This window comes from Salmo salar, chromosome ssa17 (genome assembly GCF_905237065.1).
Source record: "Salmo salar chromosome ssa17, Ssal_v3.1, whole genome shotgun sequence".
In the NCBI taxonomy this organism is placed as follows: Eukaryota; Metazoa; Chordata; class Actinopteri; order Salmoniformes; family Salmonidae; genus Salmo; species Salmo salar.
Window position 1 is genome coordinate 70,006,515 of NC_059458.1, and position 19,009 is coordinate 70,025,523.

Below are 19,009 nucleotides of genomic sequence, written 5' to 3' on the forward strand. Positions count from 1 at the left end.
AAAATCGCGACGTCATGGAAAGAATGACGTCAGGTTTGATTAGCCGCCGGGAAGGTGGGTGGAGCTAACACAACCGACAGGGCCAGGGAGATGCACACACAAATAAACAGATGTCAGTGATCATTTAATGCTGGTTAAATCATACGATGTAAGAACTGATCTTTGCATGCATCAGATTTTTATAAAGTAAGACCGGGCAAAGAGTGAGTGCGAGGATCTCCATCCGTGAACGGAGTTGATGACGTAACCGTTTCCACGGGCGACTGATATGTTGGTTAAGCCAATGGGGATCTACATTGGCCTTATTGCCCCTCCCCCTGACGTGAATCACATGTCCCTTGCGATGTTGTGACAGTGTAGTGGGCGGGATTTTTACTACAGATCGGGAAACAGGGGCAGTCTGTAGTGAGATACTGAGGAGAGGGAAAGAGAGGAAGGACTCAGAGGTAATATTCGGATAACGGAGTAAGTACTTTGTTAGATTTTTTTTTGTTGCACACAAATATATATTTCCATAAGTAACATGGACATAAGCCAAGCTTTGATTCTGGTAAGCAATAGCGAACAGGTTTGGTTTTATCTCCTTACTACAGTTTTAGTTTAACGGTAAACGTTAGCTAGCTCAATGCAGCTGCTCGTGAATTCATGTCTACCTTGCAAGCTAGCTTCTACTTGGGTAAGAAGATGGAACAACTGACATTGAGCTTATTGTTCTTTACACCACAATTTGTTTCGGACATTAACCTACCTAACGTTTTCCAGAACAGGATCTTATTGACAAGTTCATGGAATTTCCAACGTATTGTAACGTGCGAAAATACTAACTCGCGGGTGACTTGGTGTTTGAAAAGTTGTGTAGCTAAATAACGTTAGCGGTGTAACGTTATTTTGAAATGGGTTCGACTGCACACACTAGGTTTGGAGGAGCTCGTGGACAGGGGGTGGAGGTTGACGCCTAACCTCTACTGTACTAAGGAGTGAAGAAGAAGCAAAAGTCGTAGTGAAAACAACTTGAAATAACCAAGTGCCTCATAGCTTGTTGAATTATTTGTGAGTAGTTAGCTATGTGAACGTTATTTGAGTCCAGCCATGCTGGTCGACTCGGACTCCAATTTAATTAATTCAGAATCTTAATTGCTGGGTTATTTTTTTATTCAGCCTGAACTTGTTATTAACGTAACGTTAGTTGGCTAATAGTTGACTTGACACATGCAGTGTGTTCACTCCATAATGAGTCAATAACCTGTAACAGTTAGGTTAGCGTAACTTTGGTTAGCTTTCTTGCCGCACAAGGACCACATCCGTTGCTTTATGGTACTGTTACATTTTATACATAAGTGACTTTCTCAATTGAAAATCAACGTTAGTTGCCTTACGTTTTGCTTGGTTACATCGGCAATTTTGCCGGTTAGCTACCTAACGTTAAGCCTTGACGACGACGGGTACTCCACTTGAAATTATTCCATGGTGTTATTCCACTGCACTGGTCGGTTCTAATGTCAGGTGCCCAGTTGGTTAGCCAACGCTAACGTTAGCTAGCTAGAGAGTAGTAACCAGTGGTTGACTTGTGACATAGCTAACTTGCTAGCTAGGTAACAGTCCTAACTGACAGCTAACGTTACCCAGTTAAACGAAGGATAGCTAGCTAGGTGAAGCGTTAGTGAACCAGCTGCTAACATTGGCTAACCTACCTTTAACGTTACATGTTTTGCAACGGTAGCTACGCCGCAACACATCGTTAAGTTAGCTACTAGCACTTCTGTCTGAACTCCGTCTTTGGAACCTGTCCTGGCACTCTGGATGCCAGCTGAGATGCCGAAATGTCAACTTAGCTAACGTTAACAAGTTACATAACCGCCGGTATATCTATTTAGTTGTAGCAGTGTCCATAGCTGATCCATCTAACTAGGTACGACAGATCCATTATCCTGTCATGCTTTCTTTTCGTTCAGTGTGCCACCATTAGCTACCAACCTCGAGCGTGATTATTTGTTCACGTTATGACAAGGCAACGTAACCAATCATTTGACCTTGACTACAGATAGTCCAAAGGCAATTTTCTACATATTTTTCTATTGCAGAGCTTATGTACTGGTCCCAGTGTGATAGGCGACGAGCTATCACGTTTTGGTGTCTAAGAGAAGGGATCAGTCCTTATCCTATTAAATGGCACCCGGCGTGCTGCACTTTGCCAGCAATGCATTCTAGTCTCTGCTGAATGCTGAGCTTCGAATGAACGCTGCTGGTTGACCATGTGGATTACGATCACTTATCGTTTGTGAATCTGTCATCAAATTGCAAACATTGGGGATTCCATTGATCTGTGCAACGCTTGTATTGAAGTCTAGTAATGTGCATTAATATGCATCCACAATACACATGGTATAATATTTTAAGAATTTCCAATGCTGTAGTCATGTAAGAGAGGTATGGTGATCATTGGACAAGTTGTATAAAATAACGTTAACAACCCATATCGGTGTAGGATATGATTTTAAGCTTTTTTGGTGTCAGGGTGTTCTGATATGTGAAATATCATTGTTCTCTCTGCTGACTGCTGTCAATTTGATCAAGATTTCGTTTCATTCTGAATATATTCATGGAATTCAATAGGAGTGGGATTTCTATCTTCTAGACATTTGCCTTTTATAGATCCATACATTTTGGCCATAAAAAAAACCAACCTTTGACTGTGTGTCTGAGGCTGTAGTTTTAACCAAAACTGTCTTATCACTCAGGAAGGAAGCAGTGCAGCAGACTAAACTGAGCATACAGTAATATAAACCTTCTCACTTGCATGGTATTGGTCAGCTTTTGTCCCTGTTCAATTATTAAAACAGGTGTATGTTCTGTGTATTGCATAGGATTTCTATACCAATGATTCATGAGAAGTTTCATGATCGGCTGACTAATTATTCGTCGGATACTAGTACTGAATAGGATTTTAAGTCTGTCTCTGGTCTTACGTTGTTTTGGAAAGTAGGCCTTTGAGTGGTTGTGGTTCAGTCAGAGGTTTTAACCTAATTAAATCGGCAGGCCGACACCACCTCAGTACAATAGCTATAGGATTTCAGTCTTCTCGTTGTAACACATTTCTTGGTAAATTAGGATTATTGAGCAGCAGTAGGCTTTGTAGTTAATATTGATGGCATTTAGAATAGACAGGTGTGAAAGTATAACACGTAATAGGCTTGTTTATTAGCGAATAGGTACTATGATGTAACATAATTATCCTGTTAAACAAAGTTTCGGAAAACGTGCTGTCTATTCCAGGTAATGATTTGGCCCTGTCGACCCTGCATCCCAGACTCATCGTGGACATGGACCCTGGCGGGGTTGCCTGATGCGTGTTCACTCAACTGGCTACCTGCTAAACCATATTTCCCACTCATGTTGAACATTGTCTATAATTGTCAGGAATTCTAACATTCTGCATCAAATCTATGAAATGACTACTATAATCCTCCTTTTGTCTTACGTAAGACCTACTATAGAAACTTACTAACGGAGACTCCTACTGCAAAAGGCACAATTGGTTATGTAAAAGGCAATGGAGCCGTTGTCACATTAATCTGAGGTGACATTCAACCCCATGTAGGCCATCATGGACAGCGCAATATAGTCTGCTGTACTATTAACCTCTATGGGCTAGGTGGGACGCTTGCGTCCCACCTACGTAACAGCCACTTGCAGCCTGTGGCGCGATTTTCAAAACCTTAAAAATCCTATTACTTCAATTTCTCAAACATATGACTATTTTACAGCTATTTAAAGACAAGACTCTCGTTAATCTAACCACACTGTCCGATTTCAAAAAGGCTTTACAACGAAAGCAAAACATTAGATTATGTCAGCAGAGTACCAAGCCAGAAATAATCAGACACCCATTTTTCAAGCCAGCATATAATGTCACCAAAACCCAGAAGACAGCTAAATGCAGCACTCACCTTTGATGATCTTCATCAGATGACAACCCTAGGACATTATGTTATACAATACATGCATGTTTTGTTCAATCAAGTTCATATTTATATCAAAAACCAGCTTTTTACATTAGCATGTGACGTTCAGAACTAGCATACCCCGGGCAAACTTCCGGGGAATTCGCTAACATTTTACTAAATTACTCACGATAAACGTTCACAAAAAGCATAACAATTATTTTAAGAATTATAGATACAGACCTCCTCTATGCACTCGATATGTCCGATTTTAAAATAGCTTTTTGGTGAAAGCACATTTTGCAATATTCTAAGTACATAGCCCAGGCATCACGGGCTCGCTATTTAGACACCCGGCAAGTTTAGCACTCACCATAATCATATTTACTATTATAAAAGTTTGATTACCTTTTGTTGTCTTTGTCAGAATGCACTCCCAGGTCTGCTACTTCAATAACAAATGTTGGTTTGGTCCAAAATAATCCATCGTTATATCCGAATAGCGGCGTTTTGTTCGTGCGTTCCAGACACTATCCGAAATGGTAAAGAAGTGTCGCGCGCATGGCGCAATTCGTGACAATAAAATTCTAAATATTCCATTACCGTACTTCGAAGCATGTCAACCGCTGTTTAAAATCAATTTTTACGCCATTTTTCTCGTAGAAAAGCGATAATATTCCGACAGGGAATCTCCTTTTCGGCAAACAGAGGAAAAAAAATCACAAAGGCGGGGGCGGTCGGGTCACGCGCATAAGCCCAGAGTCCCTTTATCGTCCACTTGAGAAAGGCGATAATGTGTTTCAGCCTGGGGCTGGAATGACGACATTCTGTTTTTTCCCGGGCTCTGAGCGCCTATGGAAGACGTGGGAAGTGTCACGTTAGAGCAGAGATCCTTAGTAAAAGATAGAGATGGAAAAGAAGTTCAAGAAATGGTCAGACAGGCCACTTCCTGTAAAGGAATCTCTCAGGTTTTGACCTGCCATTTGAGTTCTGTTATACTCACAGACACCATTCAAACAGTTTTAGAAACTTTAGGGTGTTTTCTATCCATATGTAATAAGTATATGCATATTCTAGTTACTGGGTAGGAGTGGTAACCAGATTAAATCGGGTATGTTTTTTATCCAGCCGTGTCAATACTGCCCCCTAGCCCCAACAGGTTTTAAGTAGGCCTACATTGTATAATGCTGCTTTTTACTCACGCTGGTGTGATGCGTATCTCCTCAATATTGTAAGGGAAAGGATATTCCACACTGCGGTTTGAAGGCAAGTTGAGTCTGACTCATGCTGCCTCAATTAGGCTCGAGTCTAAACAAACACATAAGCTCATATTTCCTTCTCTATCGAACAAGTGTTTTCTTTTTAATCAAATTAGCATAGAGATATTAAAGATAAAGAGCATTTTCTTAATTTAGGGTTTTACTATTTTTTTACATTGTAGAATAATAGTTTTGATGTCTTCACTATGAAATAACACATGGAATCATGTAGTAACCAAAAAAGTGTTAAACAAATGAAAATATATTTTAGTTTCTTCAAAGTAGCCACCCTTTGCCTTGACAGCTTTGCACACTCTTGGCATTCTCTCAACCAGCTTCATGAGGAATGCTTTTCCAGCAGTCTTGAAGGAGTTCCCACATATGCTGAGCGCTTGTTGGCTGCTTTTCCTTCATTCTGCGGTCCAACCCATCTCAACTGGGTGGAGGTTGGGTGATTGTGGAGGCCAGGTCATCTGATGCAGCTCTCCTTGGTCAAATAGGCCTTCCACAGCCTGGAGGTGTGTTGGGTCATTGTCCTGTTGAAAAACAAATGATAGTCCCACTAAGCGCAAACCAGATGGGATGGTGTATCGCAGCAGAATGCTGTGGTAGCCATGCTGGTTTTGTGTGCTTTGAATTAGGGCTGGGCGATATGACGATATATATTGTGTGACGATAGAAAAACGTCTATCGTTTCATATTATCAATTGGACACGTGTGGAAGGAAATTCGCCACACAAACAAACATGGAGAGTGAACGTGGCACGGTTTGACAACAACCAGAAAACCGTCCCCTGCAAAATATGCCGCAGGCTGGTCCCGACCACAGGCTCAAACACCACTAACCTCTAACACCTTCGCAAGAATCACGTGAAACAGTATGGAGAGAGTCTACGGATGAGACCCCAAAAAGTACAGTCGGGTGCTCAAAACAAACCCCAGACTCAGACGTTGCAAGAGGCTTTTGCCCACGGCACACCATATGGCAAAGAATCACGAAGATGGAAGGAGAGAACAGCTGCCGTTACAACTTACATCTGCAAAGACATGGCCCCAATTTACACGGTCGAGAAACAGGGGTTTCGTGAGTTAGTGCAAACACTCGACCCAAGGTATCAAATGCAAATACATTTTATTTGTTGAGTATAATTCAAAATGTAATAAGAAATAGGCCTTTACATGTGGTCACTTAATATACACTATTTATTCATTGAAATTACAGAATGTGCTATATCGTGATGTGTCATTATCGGGATATGAAATTACCTATAATCGGGATATAAGATTTTGGCCATATTGCCCAGCCCTACTTTGAATTCTAAATAAATCACTGACAGTGTTACCAGCAAAGTGCCATCACACCTTCTCTATGCTTCACGGTGGGAACCACACGTGCAGAGATCATCCGTTCACCTACTCTGCATCTCAAAGACATTTACAATTTATCAGTCTAATGTCCATTGCTCGTGTTTCTTGGCCCAAGCAAGTGTCATCTTCTTATTGGTGTTTTTTAGTAGTGGTTTCTTGCAGCAATCTGACCAGTGCCTTGGACCGCTCCCGAGTGCTGCAGCGGTCTAAGGCTTTGCATCTCAAGGCAAGAGGCATCACTACAGTCCCTGGTTCGAATCCAGGCTGTATCACATCAGGCCGTGATTGGGAGTTCCACAGGGCGGACCACAATTTGGCCAGGGTAGGCCGTCATTCTAAATAAGAATTTGTTCTTAACGGGATTTGAGCCCAAAGAAGTTAACGGGATCGATTTGACAACAGCCAGTGAAATTGCAGGGCGCCAAATTCAAACAGAAATCTCAAACATACAAGTATTATCCGATTTTCAAAAAGGCTACGGTGAAAGCATACCATGCAATTATGTTAGGTCAGCGCCTAGTCACAAAAAAACAGCCATTTTCCAGCCAAAGAGAGGAGTCACAAAAAGCAGAATCACTAACCTTTGATCTTCATCAGATGGCACTCATAGGACTTCATGTTACACAATACATGTATGTTTTGTTCAATGAAGTTCATATTTATTTCCAAAAATCTCAGTTTACATTGGCGCGTTATGTTCAGTAATGTTTTGCCTCAAACATCCGGTGAATTTGCAGAGAACCACATCAATTTACAGAAATACTCATCATAAACTTTGAAAAATACAAGTGTTATACATAGGATTAGAGAAACTTCTCCTTAATGCAACCACTGTTAATACAAGCCATACAGATACCCGCCAAGTTGTGGAGTCAACAAAAGTCAGAAATAGCGTTAAATATTCACTTACCTTTGATCTTCATCGGAATGCACTCCCAGGAATCCCAGTTCCACAAATGTTCGATAATGTCCATTTATGTCCGTGTTTAGTTCACTAATCCAAATGCACAAAGCGCGGGCACTAAGTCCAGACGAAAAGTAAAAAAAGTAAGTAGAAACATGTCAAACGATGTATATAATCAATCTTTAGGGTGTTTTTATCAAATCTTCAATGATATTCCAACCAGACAATTCTGTTGTCATTAGAAAGGAAAGGGAACGACCACACGCGAAACTAAACTAAAGGCTTTCAGCCTGACCAATTGTTGAAACAGCTCTTATTCGCTCCCCTTTCACAATAGAAGCCTGAAACAACTTTCTAAAGACTGTTGGCATCTACTGGAAGCCTTAGGAAGTGCAATCTGACCCCATTTACACTGGATATTGGATAGGCAATCACTTAAACTACAAACCTCAGATTTCCCACTTCCTGGTTGGATTTTTCTCAGGTTTTTGCCTACCATATGAGTTCTGTTATACTCACAGACATTATTTTAACAGTTTTGGAAACTTTAGAGTTTTCTATCCAAATCTACTAATAATATGCATATCCTAGCTTCTGGGCCTGAGTAGCAGGCAGTTTACTTTGGGCACCCGGATGTGAAAATACTGCCCCCTAGCATAAGAGGTTAACTGACTGGCCTAGTTAAATAAAGGTTACATAAAAAAATAATAATACAATTAAAGGAAGGCCTGATTCACAGTCTCCTCTGAAAAGTTGATGTTGAGATGTCTTACTTGAACACTGAAACACTTATTTAGGCTGCAATTTCTGAGGCTGGTAACTCTAATGAACTTATCCTCTTAAGCAGCGGCAACTCTGGGTCTTCTTTTCCTGTGGCGGTCCTCACGAGAGCCTGTTTCATCATAGCGCTTGATGGTTTTTGCGACTGTACTTTCAAAGTTCTTGAAATGTTCCGTATTGACTGACCTTCATGTCTTAAAGTAATGATGGACTGTCGTTTCCCTTTGCTTATTTGAGGTGTTCTTGACATATGGACATGGTCTTTTACCAAATAGGACTATCTTCTGTATACCACCCCTACTTTGTCACAACACAACTAATTGGCTCAAATGCATTAAGAAGGAAAGTTAATTTGTGGAATTTCTGGTTGAAAGAATGCAAGAGTGTGCAAAACTGTCAAGGCGAAGGGTGGCTACTTTGAAGAATCTTAAATATAAAATATTTTCATTTGTTTAACTTTTTGGGATACTACTTGATTCCATATGTGTTCATAGTTTTGATGTTTTCATTATTATTTTACCATGTAGAAAATAGTAAGTGTGTTAACTTTTGACTGGTACTGTATGTATTTGTCATAGTTAGGCCTGTGTCAGTCTGCATATAAAGAAAACAGTCCTGTTGGATAGCCTAGAGAGACACATGCATACAATCTTATTTTGTTTGAAATTAGCCTGGTAAATGCATTTTTAATCTGTAGGCTACAATCTCAATTGACCACCCAGCATATTTGCTTAAACCCAATCAAGGAGCACAACATTTTACCTAGATAGGAGGAAACCCCATGATGAATCAGAAATAGTGGGGGCAGCAGGACACACAATGGTAGTAAATGTCAGGGCAGCATGACCTTAGTCTAGGGCTGGGCAAAATATCATATTTTTGACGGTATTTAATGTTTAAGAATTATACAAGTTCTGAATTTGCTCTGAGTAGTGTGTGACCCTATGGTGGAAACAAACATTCTAAGACATTTCAATGGGTCTTTCTCCATTCTGATTGTTTTATACAGTTCAATTCAACTAAAATATTTTTGTTGCATTTCTTGCACTCATTTGAGATCATTTCCACACTGCCACGTAGGGCTGCACGACATGGGCAAAACATGTAGGCCTTATTTTTAACCATATGTTACAATTGCGATTTCACATGCTATTTACAGTAACACTTCGGTGAGCAGTTGGAATCATGGAAATAGAATGATTTATATAATTCTATAGTTAGAATATAATAGTGGGCACTTTGAATACAGTGTTTAGTATGGAAATGCCAGGTAGGAGTTATTTAAATAGGGTTGGAACCAAGTGTTGATAAGTGTGTCCTAGGGGACCCTGTATTCTTTGGCTACATTGAATGATTTCTCTTAGCTACTTCACGTAGCTAACATATTCATGCTTCACGTATACCTCTAATTTAGAAGATACTGTTGCACAAACAACATGAGGATTTAGGTCTACACCATCACTGGTATTATCAGGCTGTAAAGCTAGTTACGTTTGCTTTGACTCAGGACATTTATTAGCTAGCCAGCTAACATGATTTAGGCCCAACTTGCTATGAAAAGACAAACTAGCCATTTTGCAAATGTAAGACACACAAACTAAGTGTAATTCTAGGTTGCTAGTGTCTCTGGTCAAGCAACAACAAATGCGCTCCTTGAGTGACGGGGTGGTGCTATGTCTGTGTGGAAAGTGATGCCGGAGAGAGATGACTCAAGTAGCGGAGTAAACTATCAAAATGGACATTACACACGGCATATCACATTTAACAAATCAAACATTCAAATCCCGTTCATAGAAGGTAAAGTCAAAACCCAAACTGGTCCATGCATCAATACCGGTATATCGTAAAATGTTATACCCCCCCTACCTCAGGCCGTAGAACTGCCCAGCAGTGTCAGTTAAAAAAAGGAGCGCAAGGGCTCTCAACTTCAAAGATGGCCTGCTCTTGAAAATGAAGGACATACAAGTTAAATAAAACCCTAGCCTCCATAAATATACTTCTATCCCCTTTAAAAAAACCCAAGAGGCTCAATTTATTCCATTTGCTTGTACAGAAGGGAAAGTGGAGACGCAAAGGACAATTTTTAAATGTCCCCCAAGAGACCATCACAAATCTCGATTTAAATGAGCAGAAGTGCACTGGGAAGAGGAAGTGTGTCGTAGAGTTGACGCTGGGCGGGGACACCTCTGCATGGTGTCGTGAATTGGCAGGCTGGTCATGTAGAACAGAGTAGAGAAGTGCCCAGTCTCTGGTGTGAAGTGGCCCTCTGATAGCACTGAGCCATGCTGCATGACATGAGTAAGGCTGGGTGCCTGCCTCTGCTTTGTACCCTCCACATTTACATGCCCTGACCCACTTCAGCAGGGGCCAGAGTGGGGAATGGGGACAGGTAGGGGTAGTCTGTAGGATGCTAAAAATACCCCCATCGGCACCAGCAAGACCATAGCAGAGGGATCCCTGGAATGGCTGTCCTTGACTCACAACGAGTAAGTTGGCATGTAGAGGGGTTCAAAGTGCCAACCATGACCAAGAGGGTTTCCTTAGTTTGGGGAGAATTGCTTGGAAGTCCAGCAACAGATAACATTTGCACTGTTTGGCCATAGAGATCTGTTACATCTCATTTTCTGCTCCCTGGAAAGGAATAACTGCTGGGCTTTTTTATGACAAATGTCTTCGTATACGGTTGTAAGTGAAACCCCAATAGATTTCTTTGGTATTCTCTTACTTATTAAGGGTTTTGCTGGTGTTGTGCACAAAGGGTTAACCTGGCTCCTATCCTTGTTCAACCATACCATGCCAGCTGTTAGCTCGGTGATCCAATCACAATGATTTTCCACTGTTGTGACATGTGATCTGTTCCGCAACCTGAAACTGTCACCGCTCAGCAAATGTTCGCACTCCCTTCATCTTGGCGGTGCAGCCGCTCGGAGGGGGACAGGCTCAGAGCATGAGATGTGAGGACAAGGGAAATGGAGCCTGGCCGCCTCCATTACTTTGTGGTTGAACATGTGTGTTAGCTGGGTGCTAAGGGCAACTCAAATATGCCAACCATTTTTAGAGGACCATTTTAGGGGGGAAAAAACACATTGAGCGCGTCACACACCGCAATAGGCGCAATAACATGGTAAGTCATCTGGGCCACAGTCGAAATTCACTTGAATTTGTCTAAGTTGTGGAAAGATGCCGTTCCTGTCAGGCAGAATGCAAGTTGCCAGAGTTTCAATAAGGAACTGCAACCCTCCTTGTCTAAATGGGCCACACTAAAATTAGAGCACAAATTCTACTTAGGCAACGGTAAAAAGTTTCACTTTGTGTTTTCGCACATCTCACAACTATAAAAAAACACTACCACGTGAAATATTTTGGTGGAAACCTCTGTGTACGTTTCAACCTCACCCCAAACTTGTGGCCAACAAAAGGGGTATTTCCCTCTCAAATGAGATTTTATGTCACCTCAGAATTGCAACCAGCCCTGCAATTATGTTGTGTAAAGAATAATAAATCCTATCCTTTTTCCATGGCAGATGGCTCCAAATAGAATTGACACGTGACAAAATAGTTTCTCAAAAACAAGTGTGAAAGTAGTGGGTTCATTGGGTTGCTCTCATTTGTCCAGTTACTGAAATTACATTTTTCACTTGTGTGAATGTACCACATTCGTGCCCTCATTAAAGCACTCTTTTCTGGGCATCTTAGAATATGCAGGGATTTTGGCCTAATGCAGATGCAATTATGAATATTATGTTCCTGATCTGACTTGAAAAAGGGAAGCGTGCTCACTACTTTTTCTCTCATTCAGTTCATTGTTACACCCAGACATGAATGTAGACAGTGAATAAAACCGACTGCCCAGCTGGTGACCTCTTTGAGAGAGGGAGTAGGAAGTGCGTACCCCGCCTGCCCTACAGTGGTAAATTCCTCTAGAGCAGGGATTCTAAAACCTCTCCTTTGGGACCCCCAGCCTTTCCATGTATTTGATCTATTCCAGAGCGAGCACACCTGATTCCAACTTCATTTTCATCATTGCCCATTTGAATGGTCTTTCCATACAAGCTGCCTTTTTACATGTTATCTTTCCTGATGTTTTTTGACTTCCTAATTCCGGTGCATCCCTCTCCCCGCTTTGAACATGGCACATTTCCTTGTGGTGATTCTAAGAAATTAGTCAAAATGGAATCGTCCTTAAAACAAGCTGACGACTGCGGTGCTTTATTCTTCACTTTGGTCAGCAGAGCAGAGACTGGATCTCCCAGATGATGCCAGAGATTGTCTAATTAGATTAAAAAGGAGTATTTTCTGAGATGATCATTCAGTGAGCGCCAGCCCCATCTCCCAATGAATCGCCACTAGCCATTGTGGGGACACTGAATGTCAAATGGTCTTTAATTGCACAACTGAAATAAGTGTAGCAGGGACATTTTGATGATGGACTCTGTGGATATGGAGATTCCTCTGGAGGTAGGAAGGGTGTTCACCTATATAGCTACTTCACATTAAGCACCAAACACTATGTGGGAGGAAGCTGGGAGTTTCATGAGTTATAATTATTGCAGTAATTCCAGTTAGGCTAAGTGAAATGCTCATATTTTGACTTGTATACCAGTTGAATGGACTATAGAACTCTACATGTGCGTTAGTAGATAAATGATCATACATTAACTACAATACATTTTGTCTGGCTCTGCTTTTACTGTAGTGACCACCTACATCTGTTTGCCTGCGCTTCTCGTGGGGTTTATAGTATAGAGAGAAATATGCAGTAAGTAGGGATGTTAACCGTTAATCTAGCCCCTGAAAATACATCTGATCGGTCATGCTTATCGGCTCATTTGCATAATTGTGTGAAATTAAATTAGCACGTGTATTTTTGTTAGTCGTCATGCATCTTGTTTATCAAACGTGCACAGCATAGTTTGAGCCTAGTTTGAGGAGCGGGATATCTTGCCACCTGTCAGAGAGCGCCAGAGTAGCTCCTCACTGGAGTGAAACGTGCTTTTGTAAGCCCAATCAACAAAGCGCAACAAATAAATATTCTACATTCAATCGCGTGGTTAAACTTTGATGGCCACGATTTTAAAAATGACTTTATTTCTCAATTTCAACTCGTAATTAAAGTACGTCTCCCATTTGCCATTTGAGTGCATAGGCTATCGTCAACGGTAAGCAGGCTATCAGTGCGTCACCCACCTCTTTGCAATGTGAACTTGAGGCAGTAATTATCTGAAAGTTAACATTTTACTTCAAATAATGAGGCATGTCTTACCTTGCTTCAAAGTAGCCTTGCAAAAATCCATCCATAGAAACGTGGAGGCAATTAGTTTATAAAGACTTCCTGATGCCATTAACCAGCATTTCTCTCCTGTTCTATTGGTTTTCATATCGACTTTCTTTCGAAGTCCGGAAGCCGAAGGCACAATCGTAAAAGCAACTCATCCTCGTCGTTGTTATAGATTGTCCCCCTCTTTCTCAGTTTCTGAGATGTTGATTTCTGTCACATATGGAAAATCTCGCATTAGGCGTGCTGTTTATAACGCTGCTTTCCAGCTAATTGCATTTTGGCAAATGTTTTAAAAAGACTTATTAGCTGCTTCATTACAGGAGTTGCATTTTCAATAACACAATGGGCTTGCAATATACATGTTTCCATTAAGCTCTTAATGAAAAATATCCAGTCCTTGTATGCATGCATAGTATCAGAGAGTGAGAGGTTCAGCTCTCGCCAGAATCTTATCAAAACAAGCCCAATGCATTTCTGTCGCCTGCCTTCCAGCCTTGGGACGACTGCCTTTTTGTTAGGGTGCCGAAATAAGCATCTCGTCATTCTATACAGATCTGATAGTATTTTCTGTCACATTTTACTATTTGTGAAAAATGTAACCGTTTGTTAACCAGTTAATGAGGGTCAGTTAGTCGGCAGCCAAATTGATCCCTAACAGTAAGGCAATTACTGAATAGCGGAGGTGCATACCACAAATTACTCGTTTTGCTAAGTTCGCAGTATTGTACATTGCTCAATAGTGCAAAGTCAGTATTTTTTTGGTCTGTCGTTTTTATGGATATTAGCAGAGTAGACATTATCCAAATTGTTGCTTCAAGTTGCTGGTAATTTGAAAAAATTGAAAGGGGATTTGTTCTGATTTATTAGCACTTTAACTACGGCAGGCGATATGGTTCAAACTTAGTGGATAGTGCAAAAACGATGTCATAATTGAATTCTGCCGCCTTTATGCACATTTGTCATAGGGCTCAAGGATAATACTAATGTTGAATAACATGTCAGCCCTGTCTGTCCATGAGTTTAAATGGCTGACTGCTTCCCACGGCGGTGTGCCTCAAATAAGTATAATATTTTCTCTTCAAAAGGATAGCATATCAAGTTGAGTCTTTGCCAGTGACCTGTGGTTCCTACAATCTATTTTCAGTGGTGCTGTGAAGTGAACGACTACAAGTGTCTTTACCTGATAGTTTGGATTATATCATCAGTGTGTTGCCTTGTGACTTTTTCATAAGTGCTAGTATATTATTGAAATTAAACATCCCATTTGAATTCTGAATGACCAGATTTACGTTTTCTCTCCTTTCAGATCCTCGAATGCTGTCTTCTCTCTGAGTCTGTGTGTGAACCTCGGGCAACATGAAAGAATAGGGCCACGGTCTGAGGGAAATGGCTTTTGATCTGTCCAAGTCCTTCTACCTGGAGTCTTCTCATTTCACCACCATCATCCTCTGAAGGACTTGTAGCTGTTTATGGGAACTACTGCTGGGCTCGCTTGCTGAGGATTTTAGCTCTCCCTTTGGGACACCATTTTTCACCGTAGCCGACGGAGCGCACGCAGAGGGACATTATGGCAAACAACTCCTACAGCGGAGTGAAGAACTCCACGGCCAACCACCATGGGGACTTTGGCTGCTCGCTAAAGGACCTGCGGTCTCTCATGGAACTGCGGGGGGCAGAGGCAATAGGCAAAATCGGGGAAAGTTATGGGGACGTTCAAGGACTCTGCACCCGATTGAAAACGTCACCTGTAGACGGTAGATACCGCCTCATTCTATTTCTCAACCAATTCACCTTCATCACTCTTCATTTGGATTAGATCTGTTGTTCTTGAATGCTAGTTGTGAATGCTAGTTGTGAATGCTAGTTGTGAATGCTAGTTGTGAATGCTAGTGACACGTGTGGTTCTGAAAGTGTTTCATGGCAAAAATGCATTGCTTAGCAAGCATGTCATTGGGCCGTGTCATCCACAGCACCTTGACATCACTTCCTTGGAAAGCTGGTGTCCTAGTAGACAGGTGGCCGGGGGGAGGGTGGCACTGACCCGGTCCAGGCCTTGAGCTATTCCTGGGTTTGTGTCTCTTTCTCTCTCTTTTTTTCACCTCTGGTGCGTGGAGGGAGGCTTCAGACAGACCAGCTGTCTGCCTTGGCACAGTACCAGACTCTGCAGGTCAATGTTCCACATGTGGGGACAGGACAGGATGGTGTGTGCGGCTAGTAACTGGTTTAACGTTGTGGTGTGGGGAAGACATGAGCTCATCTCCGGAACTGGTCTGCTGGCCTGTTCTGTTTTGCTCTGCCTCTCTCCAGCAGCATGGCATGCATTTATCCCCCTTTCTCCATGCCCTGGAGATGAGGGTTGAAAACACATTACCAGAGTCTGTCCGAGAGTATTACTTCCTGCTGTAGCCGGGGCTCAGGTCTCTCAGGGCTCTCCCCAGCAATGTCTCGCTCCATGTAGCAGCTAATCTAGAAAAATGCCACTGCTTTTTAAAGTGTGTGTATATTAGTCCCTACCACCAATGCAATATTTATCCTATTTTTAAAAGGTGGGTAAGCAGCACCACTGTTCCGATCCTCAGGGACATTCCATGTTGTCTGCTTTATATCCTGCCTGTGTGTGTGTAGGCGCTGATCCTCTGTTCACTCAGCAGATCTGGCCATGCCAAGTGTGTGGAAAAAGTGCAGAGTCACTTTACATCAGGGACTTGCCTGTGTAGAGCCTCTCCTGCATACATTGGTTTACTGCTCTCTCTCCAGTCTCTACATAGAAGTTGTTGTGCCTAATCGCCGGCATGACCTGGAGTGAACTCTTGGGGGAGGGGATTTTCTGTTTGATCCAAGATTAAAATGGCACTGCATATCCACCACAGTCAGTGCCCTGCACTGTTTCAGTACTCGTAGTGAATGGCCTGTACCACATCTGTTTGTAGGTTCTACAAACCCCTGTGCCACATTAATTTGTTGGTTTGAACTTCAGATGTGGCACAGGGGTTTGTAGGTTTGAACATCAGATAGGTTTATATTAGAGTTAACATACCATGATGTTATAGTATATACAATATTTAAATGATTTGGACAATGGTTGCCCCATTTCATCCAATTTTGATTTATTTTATCATATTCATAGCTGGCATTCTTTAAAAAGGAAAAGCCTCACTCGCTCACTATTTAAAAACTCATTGTTTTATTCAAGTTAAAATATTGTACCTTCCCAGCATTGCAGTATTCAATATCAAAATAGTTCAACTAAAAAATAAACGTGAGAAGTAAGAAAAAAACCAAGAGAATGTGATCTATATACAGCGTCGGTGCCAGTAGCAAATTTACAATGATCATCGTCTAAACTGAGCATCTGTGTCAACCGGTTGAAATGCCAAACAGAAAGGCTGCTCATACTTGAGTCTTGAATGATCCCAAATGTCCTAGATCAGTCAGTTATGGTACTTGTCCTCTCCTGCCCTTTATTCAGTGAGTATTGAAACAGACAGAAGTATATAGGCCTAGTCATAGCTGGATTCTGTTCTGCCAGCTCAGTGTAAAAGTGCCAGAGTAAGGCTCCAGCTGGGGTTTTGATGTACATGTGTCAATTGCAAGGATTTGTTGAGCACTTTGTATTTGGGCATTTTTGGTGAATTGTAAGATTTGTAGAACTTGTAATGACAAAGCAGGGGATCTGTACAGGGCCATGCCTTGTATGATATTGTGGTTGGTCATTTTATTTTGTCTTGATCTACAGTACCAGTCAAAAGGTTGGACACACCTACTCATTCAAGGGTTTTTCTTTATTTTTACTATTTTCTACATTGTAGAAAAGTAGTGAAGACATCAGCACTATGAAATAACACATATGGAAACATGTAGTAACCAAACCAGTAGGTGTCAACTTTTGACTGGTACTGTATGCTAGCTAGAGACAATGTAGTGTAAGTAGTCATGACAGTTGGTGTTTTATTAAGGATAAGCGAGGATCAGATCAGGTAGGGTTATCTGTCCATTTGAGTTAGGCCTTGTGCATGTTCAGAAACTACTGTTGTAGTAGTGCCCTTCCCTGTGTCATGTAAAGATGTTCCCAATTCTCCTTTTCACTTTCTGACTGTTCTGATCAATTGTGACGTCATTTTGTAAAATTTCTCACAGCCTTAAAATTGTCACAGTTCAATAATTGCATGCACATCTGCTTATGTGGATGGCTGAGCTCGTGCAGCTGTCTCTCCCACCCCCTCGGCCTTAATTAGCTAGCTAAGGGTTTATTTAGCTATACAAACGAGCTACAACTGCACACCTCTGAGAAAAAGCCATCTCGACCACGAATTATGGTAGCTAGCTAATTGAGGGTGTGGCGAGACATCCGCACAAGCACAGCCATCCACCTAAGCAGACGCGCGTGCAATTATTGAACTGTGATCATTTTCAGGCTCAGAGAAATGTACATGTCACAATCGATCAGAACACAGTCAAAACAATCAGAATGTGAAAATTGGGGGCATTTTGACATGACACCCTGCCCCTGATAAGCCAGAATAGCTCCAGATTGTTTCCTCCACAGTGTGTGCAGTGCAGCAGCTCCACTACTTGGCTGGGTGCCCCAGAGTTTTTGACACATGTATTTCAATTTGCTCATTCACTATTGGCCCAGGAAATTAAGCCGTCATTTAAGATTACTGCCAGCTTGACAATCGAAAGAGGATTGCTAATTAGTTAGTAGGCCATTTCTCCATTCTAAAGCCCAGTACTTAAACTAATCTTTTGTCCACTTCCAGTTTTTATTTGGAAAATATGCTTTCTTTACTGGTTACAGTATTACTAGGGACAGCATTGACATTTTATTTTAAAGGGAGCAGGCCTTCCTATAACCCTTGAATGTCACACTATATTTAGGCCAGAATACTATATGTACTCGCCAGACCCTTGAATGTCACACAAGGCTAATTTCTACACTGTAACCACAATCTTTCTCCTCTTACTAGAGCCAGTAACATAATTCCCAAGGATGTTTCCCACTATTATTTCAGTACTGAACAGACTGTTCTTCTGTCCCTTAACCATATTCTTCTGTATAAGCTGAATTTTAAAAGCTCTGCTCCTGAGCAACAATATTATTGCCAATCTTAGGGGATGCGTTAATGCAGAGTTGTTTTTCACACAGGAAACAAAAGATAAAAAATGTAAGAAATATCTTGTGTTTTGTAAAACGCAGCTCTGAAATACTTCTTATTGTCATTTCTGCTCATCTTCATACTCATTTTGTGCTTTAGTTGCACATCTCGGATGAGAAATCTTGGCTCATCGTCAGACCAATCAATTTCCTGCATTCAGGAACGGCCATTCTATCAGCAGACAGCGCTCAGACTGATGTGTAGCTACTTTTTTCCGGTAAAATGTAATATTAATTGGCTTCTTTCTTTTATAAACATTTGAAATATGATGGCCATGCATCATTTTTGCAAAAAAGCTAATATACTCGTGCGGCTGCTAGCCA

At 41.4% G+C, this 19,009-nt stretch overlaps 1 protein-coding gene across 7 annotated transcripts in view; it reads left to right on the forward strand.

Annotated features, from left to right (window-relative positions):
• Positions 1–361: 361 nt before the first annotated feature.
• LOC106609600 (plasma membrane calcium-transporting ATPase 1) overlaps positions 362–19,009 on the forward strand; it is a 58,777-nt gene continuing 40,129 nt past the window's right edge. For 2 of the 7 annotated variants that reach the window (XM_045700049.1, XM_045700052.1), the window contains exons 1-2: positions 434–550; positions 14,837–15,284. In XM_045700049.1, coding sequence (XP_045556005.1) covers positions 15,098–15,284 — 187 coding nt within the window. In that variant the 5' untranslated portion in view covers positions 434–550; positions 14,837–15,097. Of the gene's footprint in view, positions 551–14,836; positions 15,285–19,009 lie in introns of all 7 variants that reach the window. The other 5 variants (XM_045700053.1, XM_045700055.1, XM_045700050.1 and 2 more) reach the window with 4 other exon arrangements.